General features: G+C 47.0%; 1 protein-coding gene across 4 annotated transcripts in view; it reads right to left on the bottom strand.

Moving 5' to 3' along the window:
- PTK2B (protein tyrosine kinase 2 beta) overlaps positions 1 to 12,698 on the bottom strand; it is a 51,180-nt gene that overhangs the window by 16,722 nt on the left and 21,760 nt on the right. For all 4 annotated transcript variants that reach the window (XM_033145212.1, XM_033145210.1, XM_033145211.1 and 1 more), the window contains exons 13-19: positions 11,948 to 12,001; positions 8,870 to 8,967; positions 7,730 to 7,814; positions 7,031 to 7,131; positions 4,932 to 5,047; positions 3,476 to 3,576; positions 641 to 730 (exon numbers count right to left, since the gene is read on the bottom strand). In XM_033145212.1, coding sequence (XP_033001103.1) covers positions 641 to 730; positions 3,476 to 3,576; positions 4,932 to 5,047; positions 7,031 to 7,131; positions 7,730 to 7,814; positions 8,870 to 8,967; positions 11,948 to 12,001 — 645 coding nt within the window. The remainder of the gene's footprint in view (positions 1 to 640; positions 731 to 3,475; positions 3,577 to 4,931; positions 5,048 to 7,030; positions 7,132 to 7,729; positions 7,815 to 8,869; positions 8,968 to 11,947; positions 12,002 to 12,698) is intronic.

Here is a 12,698-nt window from a genome sequence, read left to right on the forward strand (position 1 = left end):
TGGTTGATTGATTGTGTGACTGCGGATAAAAGCCCCCCCTCCAAACAATGTCATCAGTGCAGGGAAGAAAAAAAATTAAATTTTCATTTTCATCACCTACAATACTGCCTTATTTATTTTATAGTACAGTACACTGATTATTGCTTTCACTTTATGGATCAATGGTCTCATTAGATAGTAAAATTCATGTTAAATTGCTGTTTTAGGGGTTGTTTTTAACAGATTAATTTGTTTTGCATTACTTTCTATGGGAAAGCATGCCTTGGTTTTGGAATGCTTTGGTTTTGGAATGGATTTCCAGAACGGATTAAGTTTGAGAACCAAGGTACCACTGTACTGTTGTTTTTTATTGAAGAAATCCACATCACCACCCACTTGTGAGCATAACACACAGCAGATTTATCTACCTTGGCTATCTTTGGAGGTGTTGACACCTGTTTGTTGGCCCCACCCACTTTTTAAAGGATTCTGGGGGAAATCGGCACAGCACTTCAGAACAAGGGCAGCCAAACCCCTGCCTTAAAACACCCCTTGCAATTCCTAAGTGTGCCGCGTGTGGTTCCCTCGGTTTCCAGCCTCTGCTGGAGGCAGAGAACGTAAGCACGGATCCTGCTGCCGTTGCCCCCAAGCAACCACTCACCGAACATCCACACGTCGCTGGCAGAGGTGAATCGGCGGAAGTTGATGGACTCTGGGGCCATCCACTTGATGGGCAGGCGAGTCACGGAGGCTGGGTTGAGAAAGGCGAGGTGGGGAGCGGGGAGAGATCAGAGCCAGTAAGCCAGAGATCAGCAAGCCAGCAAGGAGGCTTTTGCATTGCTGCATTTTCAACCTTTTGAAAACACATTTTTTTTATTGTTTGACACGACACTGCCAGTTGTTGTAAGCCTTTGGGAGTTCAGAAACGAGGAAGGTAAAAGAGCCATCTCTAAAGAAGACCAACCTCCAACTATCTCCATGTGGCCCCCAAATATAGGAGCAGGGGCAGTTGCCTTATGCTGACTCCAGCACTGGTCCATCTAGCTCAGTACTGGCAACTCTGACTGGCAGCAGCTCTAAAGCGTATCAGGCAGGGAACCTTCCGCAGTCCTATCTGGAGGTGTCAGGAATTGGACCTCAGACGTTTTGCATGCCCTTCACAGATCAAATGGTTTTGCAGTATGGAAGCCCTCCAGCCCTCTGTCGTTCTGGGTTCTAGAGGTCTCGCTTCAGGCCAAGCGTATGAATACCCACAAGCAGCGGTTGTCTAGGGACCCTTTCCCAACCCATTTAACTAGAGATGCTGAAGTCTGACCCCCGAACATTCATATGGGAAGCAAGCGCTCTGCCAAATAAACAAACTGCATCCCACAGTTTTGAACCAGGTTGCAGGGCACAGCTGAGCTGCCCTGCAGCATTGACAGGCCCAGAGGAATTGGCCTCACTAAGAACTGCCTCTTCCAGCTGGCAGGGACATCCCAAGGCCTTGGGTGGAGGCCCTTTCCAGTCTTGTTACCCAAGATTTTGGGTGGAAAGGCCAGTAGCTCAGCGGCAGAACATCATCTTCAGGTAGGGCTGTGATTGTCACCTGCCTGAATCCCCGGAGAGTTGCTGCCAGTGAGTGTAGAAAACACTGCGCTAAGATGTACTGTATTTTTCGCTCCATAAGACACACTTTTTTCCTCCTAAAAAGTAAGGGGAAATATCTGTGCGTCTTATGGAGCGAATGGTGGTCCCTGGAGCTGAATTGCCCAGGGGCCAAAAGAGGATCGTGCTTTTTATTTTACAAAGAGAAAAGGGGGTGTTGAAAGGACCCCGCTCAGCAGATGAGCAGCAAGAGATCGGAAGAGAGATAAGAGTCCTGGCTCCCTTTCGGCCCCACCCCCTTGCCCCGCCTTCCATTGTTGAATGTGCTGCAGAGGGAGGTTGTTTGTTTCCCCAGGACATGTGACTGGCTGATTAGATTATCTGTCTGTAAACTGTATAAGAGGCTCCCTTTCCTTTAGAAGCTCCAGAAATGTGAGTTGAACCCCATAAAAATGGGGGTTTTCCTCTTTGCTTTTCCCCCTTTGCAAAAGGAGCTTTGCTTTTCCCCCTTTGCAAAAAAAGCTGCAAAACTTTTAGCTGATCCTCAAAAAAACAGGACTTTTAGAGGAGGAAAACCAGAAAAAATATTTTTTATGTGGTTTCCTCCTCTAAAATTGAGGTGCGCCCTATGGAGTGAAAAATACGGTACATAATATGTGGCAGCTTCCTGTGTTACTGCGCCAATCCTTTGCACTCGAGATGTTGTGCACTTGAATTGTCTAAGATAATATAACTAGGCAAAAAAAGACAATCACGGGAATATCCAAATAACAAGAAAATATCCACACTGTGAAAGATCCCTGCAACGAGATGAGCGTATATTTATATAGTAATACTTAAATAACCAATGTATACGTCAGCAGAATAGCTCAAAAAACACTTCAAAAAGTTACAAACTAATCCAAAGGAAAATAATAACTTAACAAACGACTCCGAATACCAAAAATAACTACCAAAACAACCTTGACGAGTTGCCAGCTAAAAATCTCGTTTCACTGTTATGATCTATCAGTTTCCTCAGAAGGGGGGGGGGGGAGAAATTATATTTATTATAACTCAAGATAGCTCAGTTGCTGTTGAATATAGGGAGAGGATAAGAAACTTCAAACAAAAAGAACATTCCCAGATAGTGAGTGGTAATATCCCAACTCGTGATTCTAATTAAGCTTCATTCCAAAGGTAGAAACCTAAATTTAAGATAAAAAACAAGCTCCATATCTTGTAAAATACATTGACAAGGGGCTAGGCAAGCTCCCACGATCTTATTGTCTTTGCAACAGCTATTCTGCTCTCGTATACATTGGTTATTTAAGTATTACTATATAAATATGAGACTCTTGAGACTCTTGAGAGTCCCATGGACTGCAAAAAGATCAAACCTATCCATTTTGAAGGAAATCAGCCCTGAGTGCTCACTAGAAGGACAGATCTTGAAGTTGAGGCTCCAGTACTTTGGCCACCTCATGAGAAGAGAAGACTCCCTAGAAAAGACCCTGATGTTGGGAAAGATGGAGGGCAGAAGGAGAAGGGGACGACAGAGGATGAGATGGTTGGACAGTGTTCTCAAAGCTACCAACATGAGTTTGGCCAAACTGTGGGAGGCAGTGAAGGATAGGCGTGCCTGGCGTGCTCTGGTCCATGGGGTCACAAAGAGTCGGACACGACTGAACAACTGGACAACAACAAATATAAATATACGCTCATCTCGTTACAGGGATCTTTCACAGTGTGGATTTTTTCTTGTTTATTTGGGCACTTGAATTGGGTATCTTTTCGACGCACCAGCGAGGGTTAAATTCAACTTGTGCAACATACACAAATCAGTGGCCGGGAGGAGTTTAATTACATGTATGCGACATGCTGTTCCGCCTGGAGCTCTGGGACACCCCCAGCCACCACCCCTCCTTACCTTTGTAATACTCGTCATCCTCAATGTATCTGGAGAGGCCGAAATCTCCCAGTTTGACGCACTCGTGAGAAGCCACCAGGACATTCCGGACAGCAATGTCCCTGTAGGTGACAAAGTGAGATTGGCCACTCCTTTTCTGGGAGGTGGAGGGGGGCAATAGTTATGTTGGGGGGGGTGGAGCAGAAGTGCCTGAGCACACATGGCATGGTGGGACTCCAGGGTCATCTATCGCTCACCGATAAGACAGCCAGCATAGTGGTTATTGTGCTGGACTAGGACTTGGGGGAACAGGGTTCAATTCCCTACTCGGCCATGAAGCTCACGGGATGACCTTCTCAGTCACTTGCTCTCATCCTGACCTACCTCACAGGGTTGTTGTGAGGACAAAACAGGGAGAAGTAGAGAAGCCAACTTGAGGTCCTTGGAGGAAAGGTGGGATACAAATGTCTGTCTCAGGAGACAACAGAAGAGTGTGCCTTTGGGGGGTGAAGTCAAGCTGTTGTCTCCGAAAAAATTTACACATCACTTGGGAAAACAAGCAAACTAATGCCAGTATCCTGGAAGAAGCAAAGATCCCCAGTGTCGAAGCAATGATTCTTCAACATCCACTTCATTGGACTGGTCATGTTGTGTGGATGCCTGATGATCGTCTTCCAAAGCAACTACTCTATTCAGAACTTAAAAATGGAAAGCGTAATGCTGGTGGTCAACAAAAGAGGTTTAAATACTGTCTCAAGGCAAATCTTAAAAAATGTAGCATAATCACCGACAACTGGGAAACACTGGCCTGCGAGCGCTCCAGTTGGAGAACAGCCTTGACCAAAGGTGTCCCGGTCTTGGAAGACGCTCGAACTCAGGACACAAGGGAGAAACGTGCTAAGAGGAAGGCATGCTAGGCAAATCCACACCGTGATCAACTCCCACCCGGAAACCTATGTCCCAACTGTGGACGAATGTGTGGATCCAGAATTGGCCTCCACAGTCACTTACAGACTCACTGCTAAAACCCTGTTTTGGAAGACAATCTTACTTGGCTACGGATGATTGCTAAACAGGAAGAAGAAGAAGAAGAAGAAGAAGAAGAAGAAGAAGAAGAAGAAGAAGAAGAGGAGGAGGAGGAGGAGGAGGAGTTTGGATTTGATATCCCGCTTTATAACTACCCGAAGGAGTCTCAAAGCGGCTCACGTTCTCCTTTCCCTTCCACCCCCACAACAAACACTCTGTGAGGTGAGTGGGGCTGAGAGACTTCAGAGAAGTGTGACTAGCCCAAGGTCACCCAGCAGCTGCATGTGGAGAAGCGGAGACGTGAACCCGGTTCACCAGATTATGAGTCCACCGCTCTTAACCACTACACCACACTGGCGCATGAAGATGTGTCTCCCATATCCACAGCCCTCCCGCTGTCCTTGTGGGGCTGGCTCCGTGGGGGGGGGGGAGAGAAGCACCCCTCTCCTACCTGTGCACACAGTTGATGGCTTCCAGGTAGGCCATGGCTTTGCCAAGCTGCAAGGTGTAGTGGATAAGGGTCTGCACCTTCATCGACGCCTTGTTCTGCTCAAGGTAGCGTCCCAGCTGCAGCGGGGAGAAGGGAGGGCGAGGGAGAGAAGAGTCACTTTCAAAATGCTCCTCCCTAGGAGAGCCCCCTCCCTTAAGCCCACTTCCCCCTCACTTCAATAGTGAAGGATCAATCCAGGGAGAAAAGAAACTTTACTGAAGAATTGGAAAAGAACTGCAGAAACAAAGGGGATTGTGCCTTTTTAGGGGCAGGGCTTGTTGAAAACAGGGCTAGATTCAACTAAAGATAATAATGAAAATTAATAATAATAATAATAATAATAATAAATATATATATTTATACCCCGCCCATCTGGCTGGGCAGCTTCCAACAGCATATTAAAAACACGATAAAACATCAGTCATTGAAAACTTCCCTAATGCCAACAGTGCCCTTCAGCTCTCTATATTGGACAAACAGGCCAAACCCTACGCCAAAGGATAAATGGACATAAATCTGATATCAGGAATCACAAGATAGAGAAACCAGTAGGAGAACACTTCAGTCTCCCAGGACATTCTATACAAGATCTCAAAGTAGCTGTCTTATTGCAAAGGAATTTCAGAAATAGACTGGAAAGAGAAGTAGCTGAATTGCAACTAATCACCAAACCTAAAACCATGGAGAGACCTGATCTGAACAAAGACATTGGATTCTTATCTCATTATACATGACAAAGCTATCTTTAGCCATCTCACCCCTTGCTTTTCCCTGTAAGACCAGTTGCAGTCGTTAACAGTTGTCAACAGGTTTTCCACACCCATCAGGCAATCCCCCATTCCCACCCCCCTTCTGAGTAATACCCCTCCTCACCCTCCCACTATATATAAGGGTCTGGTGACTTCTGTTTCAGTGTATCTGAAGAAGTGTGCATGCACATGAAAGCTCATACCAAGAACAAACTTAGTTGGTCTCTAAGGTGCTACTGGAAGGATTTTTAATTATTTTTTATTTTGTTTTGAGTATGGCAGACCAACACGGCTACCTACCTGTAATAGAAACCTCCCTAAACAGAATTATGGTGCTGGACGAGACTCTTGAGAGTCCCATGGACTGCAAAAAGATCAAACTTATCCATCCCTAAAGAAATCAGCCCCGAGTGCTCACTGGAAGGACAGATCCTGAAGCTGAGGCTCCAGTACTTTGGCCACCTCATGAGAAGAGAAGACTCCCTAGAAAAGACCCTGATGTTGGGAAAGATGGAGGGCACAAGGAGAAGGGGACGACAGAGGATGAGATGGTTGGACAGTGTTCTCGAAGTGACTGGCATGAGTTTGGCCAAACTGCGGGAGGCAGTGAAGGATAGGGGTGCCTGGCGTGCTCTGGTCCATGGGGTCATGAAGAGTCGGACACGACTGAACGACAACAACAAACAGAGTTGCCTTCAGATGTCTCCTAAAAGTCAGATAATTGATTATTTCCTTGACATTTGATAGGAGAGCGTTCCACAGGGCGGGAGCCACTACCAAGAAGGCCCTCTGCCTGGTTCCCTGTTACCTCACTTCTCACAGGGAGGGAACTGCCAGAAGGCCCTTGGAGCTGGACCTCAGTGTCCAGACCGGACGATGGGGGGGGGGGAGACGCTCCTTCAGGTATACAGGGCCGCTTAGGGATTGAAACGTCAGCACTGACACTTTGGATTGTGCCCGGAAATGTACTGGGAGCCAATGTAGGTCTTTCAGGACCGGTGTTATGTGGTCTCGGCGGCTGCTCCCAGTCGCCATTCTGGCTGCCGCATTCTGGATTAGTTGTAGTTTCCAGGTCACCTTCAAAGGGAGCCCCACATAGATCCCTTGTAGCTAGACAGCCCATCAGAGCACATGCTGCCCTATTAAATGTCATGTGACTTTCTCGGATGCTCAGCAACACCTTCACCCCTCTCGACTAGCTGGTAACAGAGTTTACCCTTGAGTTACAAACTGAATGATCCCTGCTGCTGCACTTCCAAAAAATCCCCCACTTCCCAGGTTGGTCGCACCTGTCTGCTCTGTGCCTCTCACCTCTCCGTAAGGGTAGAGCTCCATCACAATCCAGGTGGGCTCCTCCTCGGTGATGCCAATGAGCTTCACAATGTGCGGGTGGTCCATCTTCTTCATCAGCACTGCGGGTGCATCGGAGGCGCACTTGACTTCATTCTCGCTCCGTCAAAACAGAAACCCTGACCGACTCAAGGCCAGGGTACCCAAAGGATCACCTCCCCTTATATGGGGGAGGGGGCTTTTCAGCCTGACTGAGGCCCACATTCCCTTCTAGGCAACCCTTGGGGGGGGGGGCTAGTTACAGTTGGCTAATTTCTGCACCCACCCGCTCCTCTCTATCAACCTTCCTTGGAGGTTTTTAAGCAGAGGTTGGATGGCAACCCTGGGGGTTGGACTAGATGACCCTTGGGGCCCACCACTTTCCATGGGAGCCCTTCCACTGTCGAACAGCTCTTAGCGCCAGAAAGTTCTCCCTAATATTTAGGAGGAAACTCTTTTCTTGCCAGTTGAATTCGCTCGAGCTGCAGAGAACAAGCTTGCTCCATCTTATGTGTTGCAGCCCTCGAGATATTTGGAGGAGGCTCTCAGTCTCCTCTTATCCAAGCTAAATGCCCCCCGGATCCCTCAACCATTCCTCATACGGCTTGGCTCCCCAAACCCTTGAGATCTTGGTCACCCTCCTTCCACGTGTCCCTAGTGGGTGCCTGCCTGCCTTCGTACCTGCTTCGCTCATGAACTTCTCCTTGTTCTCAGCTGTACAGTCCTTCTTGCAGGTCTTGACGGCCACACTGACCCGCTCTCCGCTCTGGAACGAGAGGCAGACAGACTCAAAGCTCGGCTGAAGCTAAGCAGTGCAGATGGCAGGGTTTGCTGGCCGACTTAAACCCAGCCAAATGCACGGGAGCTGGAATCCAGGAATGCCCATCCATGTCGGGGTGGGATGTCAAAACAAAGACCCATCTAACACAGCATTCTGGATTTCCACAGTGCCCAGCCAAATGCTTGTAGGAAGCCCCAAGCAGGACAGGGAAGAAACAGTGCCCACTATTAAGAGATAGACTCTCCCTGAACATGGAAGTTCCATTGAGCCTGCCATTGCACATAGGCATAGTAGGAGAGCTTTCCTCACAATGCAAACATTTTGCGGGGAGGTGGGGTGGGGGAGTTCCATCAGGATGTTGAGGCGAAAGGGTTAATCCCTATTTTTAAAGGTGGGCAGGGACACCCCCCTTTCAATAATTTTCCAGGCGTCTAATGACATCAGGTGGTCTAAGCAGGCAGAGGCTTGCCTCCCGTCTTAGCGCTGATCAGAGTATATGCCCCTACTTGCTCTTGGATAGTAAAAGGCACAAACGCAGGATCGTCTCTGAAATCAGTGCCGCAGTTCCACAGCGCTAAGATCGGACGCATGAAAAAGCCTTCCTGCTCTTTCAGTTTATGGCTAGAGAGCAGGCAGAGTCTCATCTCTTGATCTTAGCTCTAAGCGTCACAGCACCGTCTCCGGTCTTAGTGCTGTGGCATTGGCTGCTAAGATTGAAGATTAAGAGATATCTGCAGCTGACTTCGAATGACGTCTGGTGATTTACAATTGGACACGGTTTGCCCCAAAAGGCCTGGCGAGTCAAATTCAGAGGCTTAGCAAGCCTAGGTAGGTCTGTGGCCTGGAAGATCTCCAGGGATGGTATATTGTATAGCAGCCTGCTGCTCTCAAAGTCCTGGGATAGTTCACTCAGTAGAGCATGAGGCTCTCAAGGTTGTGGGTTCGAATCCCACCTTGGGCAAAGGGTCGTTACATTGCAGGGGGTTGGACTAGGCGACCCCTGTGATCCCTTCCAACTCTACAATTCTATGACGGCTCACCTCGTTGGTGTAAACGCCCTCGTAGACCTCGCCGAAGAAACCCTCTCCTAGGATCCGTCCCAGGACGACATCTTCCCGGGAGATCACAAACTGTTGAGCTGTGCAAGAGAAAGCGTCAACAACACACCAGTTTTAAACGAAGGAGAAAGCACAACTTCCATCAGTATAGACCAGAAAGGGTGGGGTGGGGGGGAGAGAGACTGTTTTGCCTGCCAGCAACTGCCAGCTCAATAGGGGGCACAGGTGGTAAATTGGTGGCAGTGTCCAAGCTTCTGCTACTGCAGAAAAAAATGCTCTACCCAGATCTCACCTCTGCAATGCCACAAACTCACTAGGATGGGCTTATGCAAATCACTCTCTTTCAAAAATTTAACTGCCCACTAGCAATTTGGCAACAATCATACTAGCCAACCTTGCAGGGTCGTTGTACCATCACCAATATGTAGTGCAAACGGCCATTACTGCCTGCATGTCAGTGTAGCCTGGTGTGGCAATAGCAAAAGTGTCAAACGAGGACCTGGGAGACCAGGGTTCAAATCCACACTTAGCCATGAAGCTCGCTGTGCTACCTTGGCCCAGTCACTGTGTCTCAGCCTAAACTACCTCGCAGGGTTGTTGTGGAGGTTAAATGAGGAGAGGGAGAACCAAATATGCCACAACTTAAATCTTGGGGGGTGGGGGGGTGGGAGGTGGAATGTAAATGTAATGAAGGAATACATAAAGACCTGTTTAGCTCCAGTTTGCCAGGTGTGTGTTTCTGTGTAGCAACAGTGGACTCAGAACTCTGCAACCTGAAAATCCCAGCTTCTTTGAGCTCAGAAGTAGACTCTGCACTAAGTTTTTGCTTTGAAAAATATTGCATGGCTTTCTGCATTTAGCCTAGCGATGGAAATTTCCTACTGGAACTGCCCTTGCCCTACCCAGCCCCCATGGTATAGAAATTGTCCCTGTGAGAAGCCACTTAAATTAATTGAAAGCTTTGTTAGGATATTGGTACAGCCCGAGCTGCAAAAGCAGCAGCAAGGCTGGTATGACTTGTGTTTTTCCCATGAGAATGACAGCTGTTTTGTCTTTCTCTCAACCATGTGATGTTACTGTATATCTTTACTTTCCCTTTCAGTTCTGGCTCAAGAGAAAGAGATGCTAGATGCATTATGCACAGCTCTGACTTACTAAGCTGGCAAGCAGAGACACACTCTGCATCTTATCTACAATAAAATAGTTTAGCCTCAATGGCTTGTGGTGTGTTGTTCTTCACGCTGGGGAACAATCGCATATCAATGTGCCACTGGACTCGAGTAGCCAGGAGTGCACTCAGGCTTCGTCCCTGCCTGGGGGGTCAGTCTCACAACTTGCCCCCACGGGACGTTTCCTAACAAGCTTTGCATCTCACATTGTGATATGGCCTCTTCTTGTGAACCACATAGGTAGAGATCAGGGTTCACAAATGTGCTGCCCTCTCTATGCTGTCGAACTCCATCTCCCATCATGGAACTTGCTCACCATCCAACTTAGGCCTATTACCACCAAAGAAGCTACCACATTATTTAACCAATCTCTCTGTTGTGAGGTATAGGTGTTGTTGTTGTTGTTGTTCAGTCGTGTCCGACTCTTTGTGACGCCATGGACCTCCCGCAGTTTGGCCAAACTCATGCCAGTCGCTTCGAGAACATTGTCCAACTATCTCGTCCTCTGTCGTCCCCTTCTCCTTGTGCCCTCCATCTTTCCCAACATCAGGGTCTTTCCCAGGGAGTCTTCTCTACTCATGAGGTGGCCAAAGTACTGGAGCCTCAGCTTCAGGATCTGTCCTTCTAGTGAGCACTCAGGGCCAATTTCCTTGAGAATGGATAGGTTTGATCTTCTTGCAGTCCATGGGACTCTCAAGAGTCTCCTCCAGCACCATAATTCACAAGCATCAATTCTTTGGCGATCAGTCTTCTTTATGGTCCAGCTCTCACTTCCGTACATTACTACTGGGAAATGAGGTATAGGTATGCCTTCATAAAAGCCAGATTTAATGTTTTCCCATCAAATGTTTTGGGCAATAGACTTTCCAATGGTCAAATCTCCCTCCTTTGCGACTGCAATAGCGGTTCCATAGAATCCATACAACATATATATTTTTTTGCTGTCCAATTCATTCGGCAGCTCGGTCCAATTTTTTGTTTCCACTTTTGAAGAAAACCCAAGATGGAACTCAGGATGCTAAATTAATTTACTTATTAAATGACGAGGAACCGAATAGAGCCCATACGGTCGCTAGGTTTTTGACTAATGTGCTATTTACAAAGAAGAGGAATGGTTCTCTTCCCATTTATGACAATGCAGAAAATAATTAAGACCTATTATTTGTTGTTGTTGTTGTCCAGTCGTGTCCGACTCTTCGTGACCCCATGGACCAGAGCACACCAGGCACCCTTCTCCTTGTGCCCTCCATCTTTCCCAACATCAGGGTCTTTTCCAGGGAGTCTTCCCTTCCCATGAGGTGGCCAAAGTACTGGAGCCTCAGCTTCAGGATCTGTCCTTCCAGTGAACACTCAGGGCTGATTTCTTTAAGGATGGATAAGTTTGATCTTCTTGCAGTCCATGGGACTCTCAAGAGTCTCCTCCAGCACCAGAATTCAAAAGCATCAATTCTTCGGCGATCAGCCTTCTTTATGGTCTAGCTTTAACTAGGTGATAAATTAATTTTAACAGATTTTTATTTTTATTTTACCCAGATCTCAGTTTGACTTAGATGGAAGGGTGTAAATGGGCTGTTTTAAAATTGGTTTCGTACTGTGTTGTTTAAATTTGTTAAATTGTTTTACTCTGTGTGTATTACGATGAATGTGTTTTGCGATGTGATATGGGTCACATGGCCGAAATAAACCTACCTACCTACCTACCTCCCATCAGCCAAAGCAGCTGGCCTGGCCAATGGCCAGGTGCAATAGGAGCTGCAGTCCTCAAACATCTGGAGGGCACCCCCTTCGCCACCCCTGGAACGGATGCCGGAGCCAATCAACCTCTCCTGTACCTCAATTCATTCCTAAGAGGGCAGAATTAATTCGCAAGTGGTCCAGAAGTTGCACTTACCTCCAGATTTTGGCCGGGAGGCTTCGTCTGGAATCTCGGCATAAATATCAGAATCTGGAACAAAGCAGCCCGTTTTAATTGTTATGTTGTTTTAACGGGGGGGGGGGGAGTTAATTGTGCATTTTAATCATGGATGGTTTTGGATATTATTTCACTGTGGGCCCAAAGATGGAAAGAAGATAAAGTCCCGACCAAAGACAAAGGATTGATGAAGATGACGGACTACGCCGAAAATGAAAGTCAGAAACCAGGAAGAGAAGAATTTTAAGAAGGAATGGGGGAAAAACTTACAATCTACTCAAGAGAACATTGTAAACAACTGAAAACCTTGGCAGGATTTGAGTAACGCTTGTAATGTATTAAAAAGTAAGGTGAAAATGGAGTGTTTCAAGAGCAGCAGAAAAAAATTGATAATGGAAACCGTGGAGGGAAGTCTAAGGTTTCAGGGAGTCTTAAATGTTGATGATTATGATTAACGTTTGAATTCAAATGTATACTGTAAAACTGAATAAAAAGATTTTTAAATATATATTATTTCACTGTGTTGTTTTAATTACACGTGGATATAAGACTGGAGGCAGGCTGGAAAGAGAGGGCACCCCCCCCCCCAACCACCTGCCCCTCAAGAACACACCAAAAGAGTTGTGTCGTTTTTATCTTTTGTTTTTAAGCCGCTTTGGGATTTATTTGAACAAAAAGCGGCAGAGAAATAGAAAAACGAAACAAAAAAGTTGAAGGAAGTGAGAGAGAG

The sequence above is a fragment of the Lacerta agilis genome, chromosome 3 (genome assembly GCF_009819535.1).
Source record: "Lacerta agilis isolate rLacAgi1 chromosome 3, rLacAgi1.pri, whole genome shotgun sequence".
NCBI classification, from domain to species: Eukaryota; Metazoa; Chordata; class Lepidosauria; order Squamata; family Lacertidae; genus Lacerta; species Lacerta agilis.